Source organism: Procambarus clarkii, chromosome 45 (genome assembly GCF_040958095.1).
Source record: "Procambarus clarkii isolate CNS0578487 chromosome 45, FALCON_Pclarkii_2.0, whole genome shotgun sequence".
Lineage (NCBI taxonomy): Eukaryota > Metazoa > Arthropoda > Malacostraca > Decapoda > Cambaridae > Procambarus > Procambarus clarkii.
In genome coordinates this window covers 7,099,236-7,112,561 of record NC_091194.1, presented here as the reverse complement: position 1 = coordinate 7,112,561, position 13,326 = coordinate 7,099,236, and the positions used below count along the sequence as shown (strand labels likewise).

Genomic DNA, 13,326 nt, shown 5'->3' with positions numbered 1-13,326 from the left:
ATATATAAATAACTAAATAAATAATATATATATATATATATATATATATATATATATATATATATATATATATATATATATATATATATATATATATATATATATATATATATTTTCATTGAGGATCCACAAGGTCTTCTCTGAGTACTCTTTATTTTCTTCTCCGAGGCTATGGGTCCCTACACTTGCACCAGAGGTGGTACCCCTTTTATATATATAATATATATATATATATATATATATATATATATATATATATATATATATATATATATATATAGAGAGAGAGAGAGAGAGAGAGAGAGAGAGAGAGAGAGAGAGAGAGAGAGAGAGAGAGAGAGAGAGAGAGAGAGAGAGAGAGAGAGAGAGAGAGAGAGAGAAAGAGAGAGAGAGAGAGAGAGAGAGAGAGAGAGATTAATACCTCACAAACTAAATATATTCCTCAAGATGATCACATAGATTTCCGGTCACCTTCAGACAACTGGTTTTAGAACTCAGTAATGCATACAACCCCCACTATCCCCCCCCCCCCCCCCGGCCCAACCGGTTCCTACCAGTCGGCGGGTTTCATCAGGCTAAGTGGTACACACCTGGCGGGTGTTTAAGGTACTCACGAATACTCTGTGTACCTCATTATTCTCATGCATCTCGTCTTCGCACCAAATGCGTCACATCTGGTACGGAGTTGACAAATTCCTTCAAAAAGGAAGCGAATTGCTCGAAATTAAAACACAATAATATTGGCGATTTTCCTCCTGTGGACCAACAGGTGCTGCCTTGTATGGACGACTTCTATGGGGACCCGCTGGCGAATAGTCATTCATGGAACCCACTGATGAATGCTGTCATTCATGGAACCCACTGGTGAATGCTGTCATTCATGGAACCCACTGATGAATGCTGTCATTCATGGAACCCACTGATGAATGCTGTCATTCATGGAACCCACTGGTGAATGCTGTCATTCATGGAACCCACTGATGAATGCTGTCATTCATGGAACCCACTGATGAATGCTGTCATTCATGGAACCCACTGATGAATGCTGTCATTCATGGAACCCACTGATGAATGCTGTCATTCATGGAACCCACTGATGAATGCTGTCATTCATGGAACCCACTGGTGAATACAGCTATTCATGGAACCCACTGGTGAATACAGCCATTCATGGAACCCACTGGTGAATACAGCCATTCATGGAACCCACTGGTGAATAGTCATTCATGGAACCCACTGGTGAATACAGCCATTCATGGAACCCACTGGTGAATACAGCCTTTCATGGAACCCACTGGTAATGTATCAATGTGGGATACCTCTGATAAATCATTTTTATGGCCTTCACTGTGGAAAAGATTTAGTAAACAAAACAAAAAAGGTAAAGCCATTTTATAGCCTTTTGGGCCGCAAAAGCTATATGTTAGAATTTGTGAAGATATTGAGGTCAAGGACACAACGGCGTAGGTAGGATTTATAAATGGTTTGTGGATGGGGGGGGGTGGGACAGGGGGAGGGGGTGTTGTGGATGCGTGTGGGGGGGGGGAGAGGGGGGAGGGGGGCATGTGAATGTGGGAGGTGTTGTATGGGTGTGGTTGTTTGGGTGGGGTGGTTGGACATACACATACACACGATAGTTCATACAGCGAGTATGAATGTGCAAAATATGTGATCCAAAAATGTCAATGTTTCGTACATTGAACAGAAACCCAAGTTCAGAGTAGATCTTAACGGAGACGTTGAGTAGATGAGAGTAAAATTTATCAGGTGAAAGTAGACTAATAGTCTACTCATCTACTCCTCGGGGCAAAATTTAAAAACTTTAAATTTACATCGGCCTAAGAATTCGTGAAAACGAGACGAAACTTAAAGTAATTGTAACGATATTTCGTATGAACGGCATGAAATTAAACGTTATTTGAACGATAATTAGTAAAAACGATATAAAATCAAACGTAATTAAACGAAAATTCGTGAAAATTAAGCGAAACTGAACATAACTGAGGGATAATTAGGGAAAAGAAGACGAAATTAAAAATAATTAAACGATAATTAATAAAAACAAGTGATTAAAGAGTGAAAGAGATGGAGCCGTTAAACAGTGCGTTCCATCAAGCTCGTTGAACACAAAACAGTTAAAAGTGTTTGCCAATGAAATTAGCGCCGCTGTGGTTCCTGGTTTAGCAAAACTAGGGGGAGGTTGACTCGGATAATAGCACTGGCTTGGTGCATCACAGTGAACGTTGGTTTAATGAAACTAGGTGGATACTGACTCGTATTAGAGCAATGGTTTGGAGCGATACAGTGGATGCCGGTTTAATGAAACTATCTTAGCATTGACGAAGAAACTAACGAGATAATTATCAAATGGTACTTTTAACAAAGCAATACAGTAGACCTGTTTACAAGGAGCCACAATAATAAACATCTGGGCCAGTTAGACGTGTTACAATACCACTGGAAACAATACACCTACGAATAGATTAAACTTTTATATTCATAATTAATTTTAACGGTGTTTTAAACGCTCCTAAAATTTGTAAAAAGAAAAAAAAAACAGCCACAATTGTAAGTATTTGTCAAGCCTTCTAAATCTAAATTTAGATTAAGCAGTACATAAAACTTCTAAATCTAGATTATGTACTACGTAAAGCTTCTAAATCTAGATTATTCAGTACACAAAGCTTCTAAATCTAGATTATTCAGTACACAAAGCTTCTAAATCTAGATTATTCAGTACACAAAGCTTCTAAATCTAGATTATTCAGTACACAAAGCTTCTAAATCTAAGCTATGATAATCACATATTACAATGATATAAAGCACTTCTTCTCTAACACAAATAATGATCTGCAGTTATAAATGTTTTAACATTTCTGAACAAAGTTTTTGAATTTGATTTTGAATGGAAATATTAATACGGTGTAAAAGTTCACTGTACACGTTTATTGTAGTGAATCTGTAAATTAACAGTGAAGCATTGAATTAATAATGAATCGTTAACAGTGAATCGGTTAATTAACGGTGAATTAGTTAATAGTAAATCAGTGAAACAGTGAATTTTACTTAACAGTAGTTTAATGAATTACAATGAATCAGTGAATCAATATTGCAACAGTGAATCTGTAAATCAAGTGATTCAAAAGTGAATCAATAAACCAACAGTGTATCAGTGAACTCTCCGTGAAACGGTAAATTAACAGTGAATCAGTTAATTAGCAATGTCAGTAAATTAAATGTAAATCAACAGAGAATCTACAGTGAATCAGTGAATTAATAGTGAATCAACAATGAACTCACCATTGAAATGGTGAGTTGAGAAGTCAATAAGCGGTTCAACAGTGAATCTGTGAAACAACAGTGAATCAATTAACAGAGAATCAATTAAACAGTGAATCTGTCGTTTAACAAGAGAATCAGTTAAACAACAGTGAATCGGTGACTCAAGTAAAGTAGATAATTTGTAAATCAATAAGGAAGAAGTGCCACTTGAGTGCCAGATCCAGGTATGCTGCCGCTCAAGCAAGAGGCACTGTGCAAGTGCCACCAATATATCTATCAGATAAAAGTTGATTCACTTGTTGGTTTTGATTTGCCGATTCACTGAATATTCTCTGGTTCACTGATTCTCAGTTGATTTTCTGATTCACTGCTGATTCACCGATTCACTGATTTACTGCTAATTCACTGTGGAGTCAAAGTTGAATTTCCCAATTCACTGCTAATTCACTTATTCCATGTTCGTTCCCTGATTCGCTTGTTATTGATGTGTGGTTCACTCTTGATTTCCTGATTCACTGTTGATTCGCGGATTGAATGTGTTCCCTGTTTATTCCCTTATTCACCCTTGATTAAACGTTTTTTTTTTATTTGAATGCATTAAACGAGTGAAAGGGATGGATTCACTGTTTACTCACTGATTCACAGTTTATCCCCCGATTCACTGTGCATTCCACTGATTCACTGTTGATTCAATGAATCTCTGTTGACTCATTTTTGATAACACTAATTCATATTATTCAGTTTCATTGTTTTTTCCAGATTCATTGTTGATTCACTTCTAACACATGTTGATACATTCCTGATTCACTTCTGATTCGTTGTTGATTCACCGGTGACTGGAATGGCAAACATATTAACTGTTTTTTTTACTAAGCTTAATGACGTGAAGGCTGATCCCTGCACTTACCCTAGATCACTAAGCTGGCACTTACCCTACAGTAAAGGTAGCTAGGAAGCTGACTAGCAGAAGGAGTGCCCTCGTTAGGCACCCTCCACTTTGGCACCCAACTGTCACCAAACGGCTCATTTGCATCTTGTGTTCCTCACTGAGCCGATGCTTGCGTGTGGAGGAGGGCTTATGACGGCCTGAAGGCTCCTTGGTCATGACAGTAGGTGGGTGGGTGAGCGCCTTCTCTCTCTCTCTCTCTCTTACGTATGTCTGGGGCGTTGTTTCAGGTCATGTGGATCACCACAATACACTCGTGGCAGGTTTAAAGGTCACTAATAGAACGAACATTGTGTCTTTGGTTCAATAATGTTCACACTGGCATTGTTTCTAATTCCTTTATTTTACCTCAAAGCCTGCTGGCATGTACATTAAACAAAATAAATACTCAGATAAAGAGAGTATATGGCTCTGGGTGTTGACAATAATGAGGTACCTAACTGACAGGCAAGCGAGACTGAGCCTTCCCACCACCACTAACTACTAAGGTATCTACAGGTTTAGGTCTCCTTCACCCCTGTCATATCAACCGAGAACCAGAACAGCCTGGGTAATAACACGCCATTCATTACCATAATCGGATCCTTATAATTGAGCCTTTATAGTCTGGTCGGTATACAGCGATGGGCCCTCGCTTTTGCAGCCCCTAGTTCGAGGCTCCGAAATAGGGGGGGGGGGCGGCTCCAAATTTAAAGCCTCGAACTGGAACCTCCCATACCTATGTTTGATGTATGCAAAGATGCACGAGATGCATTTGCCCCAAGCGTCTGGCCTCTGCAGGGGGAAAGTGGGACACTTAAGATGCCGTACTTTTCAGAAACATGGCACTTGGAGCGACCCCCCCCCCCCCCAAACATGGCCTATCACATTCACATACCTCGCACGTTGCCTCCTGCCTCGGACAGACAAACACACATCCTATATATAGACAGCTCAGTGCTTCGATATTACCCTAAAACTATTCTCCATGAGGTATATGTATATATATATATATATATATATATATATATATATATATATATATATATATATATATATATATATATACATATACATATATACATAATATAATATTATAATAGAATGGAAAACTAAACTTGCGTTTTGGGAAAGCTTAACTGATTATTTTGGCTATTGTGGTAAAAGTCTAAAGGTGTTATGTCTAAGCTGACTAAAAATTGTTGGGTTTTTGTTCTTTGAGTTTTTATGTTAAGAATATAAATGTTTAATGTGGAGACTTGCTTGGGTGGTTGGCAGGTGAGTGGGCAGTGAAATAGGTCACAGTGAAACAGGCGAAAGTGGGTGGTGATTGGACAGTGAAAGTGGTGGAGGTGGGTGGTGATTGGACAGTGAAAGTGGTGGAGGTGGGTGGTGATTGGACAGTGAAAGTGGTGGAGGTGGGTGGTGATTGGACAGTGAAAGTGGTGAAGGTGGGTGGTGATTGGACAGTGAAAGAGGTGGAGGTGATTGGACAGTGAAAGAGGTGGAGGTGAGTGGACAGTGAAAGAGGTGGAGGTGAGTGGTGGGTGGGCGCTGAAAGAGGTGGACCATAGGGGATTGAACGATGACCCTGCAAGATACAAATCCGGTGCTGTACCTAACTGAAAGAATGATGAGATAACATCTTTCTAAACCTCCTCCCCCCCCCCTCCAAAAAAAGCAAGACTTCATTAATTTATGCAACCAAACAGGAAACCTGTACATCTTCCATCAATCAATGCAGCTTTGTTTGCATGCATTAAACAGTTTACGAGCCTGGAAACATCACAACCCAAGGTTATTATTGTTATAAACATCCTCGTTGTGCTTCGGTGCTCATAAAACTAGTTAATATGTGTAAACAAACCCACCATAAATGAGGAAAGATGTACAGGTTTCGTAAGTGGCCAAGTACATACTTGACGAATCCTTAACCAGTTAAAGAACCCAGCAACAGCTTGCAACAACCATGGGCCAGAAAACAGAGAGATCTTCACTTTAAGTAACAAACTTCAAAGAGGTGGAGAACAAAGAGAAAACAGACTTTATTCAGTGGTTCAAGGCTCCCAGCTGGAACCAACAACAAGAGTGTATAAGGAGCAGATGTTCAGGGCTGGACGTCAGGATATGTATAAGGGACACAATCAGGAGTCATATGGCTGTAAGGTGGGGGCCCAAGAAGAGTATAAGGGATGATAAGAATCAACGTATCAGGGTGCATGTTCGGAAGCTGCAGGCTAAGGTGAGTATTAGGGAGGCTAAAAACCAAGGTGATATATATATATATATATATATATATATATATATATATATATATATATATATATATATATATATATATATATATATATATATATATATATATATATATCCCCCGTCCAGTGCCACTCACCTGTTGATACCCCTCACATAGTATCCACTACCTTATATCCCAACTAATACCCAACATATATCCACTTATACACCATATATTCTAAAACTGACACCAGCACTGAATTGGAACTGAATAGGTGGTATTTTCTTCAGCCTAGAAATTCTTCTATATATTCAACGTTGATCACGAAGCTAATTATCACATGTGTATTGCCAACCACAATAGCTTACTTAAAACGTAAGATACCTCCCCCCCCCCCAGATATTTCAATTTATTTCTATATTTATATATTTTCCACCTTGATCAATGTTTTTCAAATGGGTGAAATTGGTTGGTAAATATATCAATGATGGTAAAAAAAAAAAAACGTTGGGCAGACGGATGGTCGTAGGGCGATATAGTGGGTCGCACGACACACGAATGGTCGTCAGAGACACGGATGGTCGTAGAGAGAGAGAGAGAGAGAGAGGAGGGGGGGAAACACGGACCCGGAAAGACGTACGGTCGTGACCCAACCTTGGGACTTGCTCTCTCGTCGGAGCGAGGGAGCAGACTGAGGCAGCTTCTCTTGTGTTGGTGGACCCCCCCATCCCCCACCCTACCCCCTCCTACCCCATGTGGCTGCTCGTGGAGAGGGGGAAGAGGAGATGGGAGAGAGGGAGGAGGGGGTTATAGGTGAGGGGATTTGGTGAGAGGGGAATGGGGGAGTGTTGTCAGTGGCTGCTTTCCCTCCCCCGTTCACTATACCTTTTGATGTGCTCTTCTTCGTCTTTGTCTCTGTCTGTCTGTCTGTCTGTCTGTCTGTCTGTCTGTCTGTCTGTCTGTCTGTCTGTCAGTCTGTCTGTCTGTCTGTCTGTCTGTCTCTCATACACAGCTCATATTTCTCCTCTATAACAATTTATCTTATCATTTCAGTACACTATTCACTCTAAAAAAAAAAGGTTTACTTTAAAAAAAAAAGATTCATAAACTACTGAATAAAAATACAGGAAAATATGTACAGAAAACTTATTTACACAAACCTATGCATAAAAAGACTATATATATATATATATATATATATATATATATATATATATATATATATATATATATATATATATATATATATATAATATGAAGCCTACGAGCCTGGTAATTGAAGTGAACGCAGGAACGTCTTATGTTCAGATAACAGATATATTTTTCAGACTTAGAGAGAGAGTACATGAGATAAGATAATCCACAGGAAATGAATTTCAGCAAATGTCTTGGGAGGAGGTGAAGAGAGGAGCAAGAGGGAGGAGAAGACAGCAGTAGAGGGAAGTGGAAGGATAAGGGGGGCGCAGGAAGACAGGAACCGGAAGATGGAAGTGAAGGAAGCTAAGAACAGGCAGGGTCCTTCACAGAGACATGAAGGAAGAAGGAACCGGAGATGAGGTTTGTGGGGCGTTGATGGGCAGTGTGTAAGGGATATAATTGATGGACAGATAATGGGTGAAGAAATAATGGGTGATGGGAAGAAATAGGTGATCGGGGAGATATTGGGTGAGAAGAGAGATAATGGATGAGGGGAAGATAATAGGTCATGGGGAAATAATGAGTAAGGAGGGAGATAATAGGTAAGGGGAAGATAATGGGGTGAACTAAACATTTACACAACCGCATACGAAACCTGTACATCTTTTCTCAGTCACGGCGGCTTTGTTTACATATTTTAAACGGTTTACGAGTTCGGAAACGTCACAACCCAAGGTTATTATAGTTATAAACAACCTCGTATAGTGCTTTAGGGCTCATATGTAAACACAGTCGTAATGATTGAGAAAAGATGTACAGGTTTCGTAAGCATAAATGGTTAATGAATCCTGGCCCGTTGACTTGGAATAATTCTGGTTTCAAGCTGTTTTTGTTTTGTTTTACTCGTCACGGATGAGAAACGAGGCAGAGATGTCTCCTATTCACTGCCTAAGTGAGGAAATGTTGCCTATGAGCCGGGAGTCCGATGGGAAATATGCCAGTGACTTAGGGAACAGGTACCCTTCATCTTTCACAGGCCGGGTGACTACATCTCATAATGTGCCACTGCCTCAAAAATACAACTGTTTTGCCTTGCCAGAAACGTAAAATACATTATATATAAAATACATATAATTATTACATTATTATTAATGGGGCATAGTGAAGAACTATAGTCACGATATGAAAAGTGCTCCCCATGCCTCCCCACTCCTCCACATTCACCAAAATACCTATTCTAACACATTAAACAGTCACAAGCTTGTATACAATATAAATCTTTTTATATATGTACATGTGTATATATATCCTTTTGGTTGGGAGGTGTTGGCCAAGCATCGCCCACAAAGGCCTTACCTGACACCTGATAATTAAACAACTAATTAAACACTCACCAGAGGAAATGTGAACGACGAGGATTCGAACATGGGGACCCCAACAGTACGTAACCGTTGTCTTACCAGGCCATGGATGCTCTCAATAAGGATCTTCTAATTTTGGGACCCGAGTTTAAATCTCCGGTGATTCAAGTAAATGAAATGTTATTACCACACCTGTTGTGCGATGCACTCACCACACACCTGTAATACACCACAAACACCTCACGTGTGTCTTTAAACTGTCAGAAACCGGGGACATTTCTTTCTGACGCTGAAACGGGAAACTGGCTACTTTTGAGTCTCGTAGTATCAAGGAGTCTAGAACCCAATTCTTTGAGAGAGAATGCCCATGTCACCCTTGCCCCAAGGCCCACGGGTCTTAGCTGCTATCAAACCAAACGTCCACTGATGTTCCAGTTGCCTGTACTTCTTGGAATTCACTGCTTCTTTAGAGTAGGCTGCACCACCTGCCTGGCCAATGTAGGTGTTAGCCCAAGCGGATACGCACCTGTAGTCCCACACCAGCTGTTTACTGTTCTTCCAGGAGGGGGGGGGTTATATTGTGATACCATCTGCATGAAGCACAGAACTTTAGTTGCTTTGGGTAAAAAGAAAATAAGATTCTATCTCTGCTAGGCACTGGGCTGTGGCAAGGCTCCTCTTAGTGATGACATTAACTTCACTGTATCTTGCATGACAACCCTATGAGCTTCTGCAATGCAGACCATGCAAGTCATATTGGTCAGTTACCACCTTGATGCAAATAATATACTCCAGTGTGAATTGGGACAACACGGCAGTGGGTCAGTGCAATGGAAGGGGATGTCGCTGGGTTTAGACATGCGCCTGTTGCAAACATAGATGCCGCTTAAAGTAAGTGTCCTGCATAGGGAGTAGGCACGACTGATGTAACATTGCAACATGGAACAAAGCCTCAACTATTCTCTCCATTAATAGCCTGTCCCAGCCAGACTGTTAAGAGCTCTTGTGTCTGGTCTGGGTGCTGAGGCTGCCAGACCATCCCACTTACACTAATCAACAAATTCCTAATTAAACAAATTTTGGATGGAAAACGTATATGTATCCAGAGTTAACCAAATTGTTATCATCCTATCTTGTGAAAAGTGTGAATAACACCATCAAAGAAATCCAGAAATGAAAGATAAGATTTTCCAATATCAAAGCAGCGTATTTTCCTCATATAAATATACATTTCCATAATATTATTACAAATCTCGCTGTTATCGTCAAAAGTATACTACAGTGGTAGTATATATATATATATATATATATATATATATATATATATATATATATATATATATATATATATATATATATATATATAAAATATATTGCTTGGGTTGCTTGGGTTCGTACCTATATATAAATATATATATATATATATATATATATATATATATATATATATATATATATATATATATATATATATATATATATATATATATATATATATATACCTAGGTACATCCCTAATGACTAAAAAACTACTTTCAAGTGCATATAGTGATTATATGTAAATTCAAATATTACTCATATCAGCATCGTCCAATTACAAACGTTGCCCAACACACTAGACAACGGACACAGGGGTACCACTGAAATAATCACATATACTTTTGACTTAAATCGACAAAAAACAGCTGTTTTCCTAAATATATATATAAGCAAAATACAGCTGTTTTCCTAAATCTATGAACAGAAAATGGATGTTTTCATAAATATATGAGCAAAATAAAACTCTTTCCCAAATTCTATAATCGGTATTGTTCTATAAAAAAAAATTTTAGTGACTTTTATGGCTCGAAGAAATTTGATTTTGACAGATACGAGACGTACGTTAAAACCCCCGGAAGTGATTCTGTCAAAATGGACGTCTTCTGTCTAAAATATTTGACGGCTTCGCACCGAGGAAAATTTAGGCTGATCTAAGTTGAAGTTTAGGTTAGGGGGGTCTGGTAGCTGGGTGAACAGAGCGCAGGAATCGTAATTCTGTGGCCCGGGTTCGATTTCCAGATCAGGCAGAAATGGGCAAAGTTTCTTTCACCCTGATGCCCCTGTTACCTAGCAGTAAATGGGTACCTGGGAGTACGACAGCTGTTACGGAGCTGCTTCCTGGGGGTGTGTGTATGATGAAAAAAAATTAGTTACAGTTGATTGATTGGCAGTTGAGAGGCGGGCCAAAAGAGCAGAGCTCAACCCCCGCAAAGAACAACTAGGTGAGTACACACACAGCGCCTATATCCATCAAACATTCTCTTACACACACACACAACACACACAACACACATTGGCAAACAAAGAACAAGCACACAACCCTTAAACACACACACACACACATATAACATCCCACATACACGCACGAACACAAGCACAGTGGGACACGAACACAAGCACAGTGGGACACGAACACAAGCACAGTGGGACACGAACACAAGCACAGTGGGACACGAACACAAGCACAGTGGGACACGAACACAAGCACAGTGGGACACGAACACAAGCACAGTGGGGCACGAACACAAGCACAGTGGGACACGAACACAAGCACAGTGGGACACGAACACAAGCACAGTGGGACACGAACACAAGCACAGTGGGACACGAACACAAGCACAGTGGGACACGAACACAAGCACAGTGGGGCACGAACACAAGCACAGTGGGACACGAACACAAGCACAGTGGGACACGAACACAAGCACAGTGGGACACGAACACAAGCACAGTGGGGCACGAACACAAGCACAGTGGGACACGAACACAAGCACAGTGGGACACGAACACAAGCACAGTGGGACACGAACACAAGCACAGTGGGACACGAACACAAGCACAGTGGGACACGAACACAAGCACAGTGGGACACGAACACAAGCACAGTGGGACACGAACACATCCTACTCCAAAATACAAGACCAAAATAGCCGTCCCCCCTAAACTCAATGCCAAAAATGCCATAGGACCAAAATAAAATTTCCAGTGAACCAGCTTTTTTCGGTTCGAGGTTGAGGTTGGGGTTGACAGGTGGACGACAGGTAAAATGCTCCGCTGATAACCGCTCAACCCGACCACCACCATAATACGTCCCATTTTCCTTTTCGTTTTCACTTTCTCGACCAATCCGCTAGATATACGACGCATTAGTCAACATAAAATACAGCACCGTAATAATGACCATTTCTATACATTGGCCTCGATGGGTTAGGCGGGTTGCTTGGGTTCGTACCTTTCTGGTTCGGCAAAGCAGGTGACATTTTTACGCAGCGGCAAATATGCGAAAAAAAACCGAGCATACAAAAGCCTTCTCTCAGAAGAACAACTACCCGTATGACCACAATAGCAGGGGGGTGATAGGCCTATCACTCAGCCTACACGCCACAAGATGAGCCATTGTTCCCGTCTATACGGTGGGACACAAGCACATTTTTAAACGCAAATTTTAAATTCCCTAAAACAAAAAACTAACACAAAAATGAGAAATATATTTGCGCGATTTTTGTGGAAGAGAGTAATACTTTGCTGAATTTTGTACGATAATGAAGATTTGAGAGCACGGTTATATGAATATTTACAGTGTAAGGGGGTAGTTGAGTATCAGGGTAGTTGAGTATCAGGGTAGTTGAGTATCAGGGCAGGCGAGTGTCGGGGCAGAAGCAACGGGGTAAGAGTATCAGGGCAGTAACATGAGACACTAGAGTATCAGGAGAATAACAAGAGAGAGTAGAGTATCAAGGCAGTAACAAGAGAGTAGAGTATCAGGGCAGGTGAGTATCAGGGCAGGTGAGTGTCGGGGCAGAAGCAACGGGGTAAGAGTATCAGGGCAGTAACAATAGAGAGTAGAGTATCAGGGCAGAAACAAGAGAGAGTAGAGTATCACGGCAGCAACAAGAGAGAGTAGAGTATCAGGGCAGCAACAAGAGAGAGTAGAGTATCAGGGCAGCAACAAGAGAGAGTAGAGTATCAGGGCAGAAACAAGAGAGAGTAGAGTATCAGGGCAGTAACAAGAGAGAGTAGAGTATCAGGGCAGCAACAAGAGAGAGTAGAGTATCAGGGCAGCAACAAGAGAGAGTAGAGTATCAGGGCAGTAACAAGAGAGAGTATCAGGGCAGTAACAAGAGAGAGTAGAGTATCAGGGCAGTAACAAGAGAGAGTAGAGTATCAGGGCAGTAACAAGAGAGAGTAGAGTATCAGGGCAGTAACAAGAGAGAGTAGAGTATCAGGGCAGTAACAAGAGAGAGTAGAGTATCAGGGCAGTAACAAGAGAGAATAGAGTATCAGGGCAGCAACAAGAGAGAGTAGAGTATCAGGGCAGTAACAAGAGAGAGTAGAGTATCAGGGCA

General features: G+C 40.6%; 1 protein-coding gene across 4 annotated transcripts in view; it reads right to left on the bottom strand.

Annotated features, from left to right (window-relative positions):
* Nucleotides 1-13,326, bottom strand: part of LOC123769825 (glycine receptor subunit alpha-2) — a 103,156-nt gene that overhangs the window by 76,763 nt on the left and 13,067 nt on the right. Inside the window, exons 1-2 of one of the 4 annotated variants that reach the window (XM_069301313.1) lie at nt 7,084-7,127; nt 4,215-4,584 (exon numbers count right to left, since the gene is read on the bottom strand). The exons of 1 other annotated variant lie outside the window; for it this stretch is intronic. In XM_069301313.1, coding sequence (XP_069157414.1) covers nt 4,215-4,387 — 173 coding nt within the window. In that variant the 5' untranslated portion in view covers nt 4,388-4,584; nt 7,084-7,127. Of the gene's footprint in view, nt 1-4,214; nt 4,585-7,069; nt 7,128-13,326 lie in introns of those variants that run through there. 2 more of the 4 variants (XM_045761144.2, XM_069301314.1) reach the window with 2 other exon arrangements.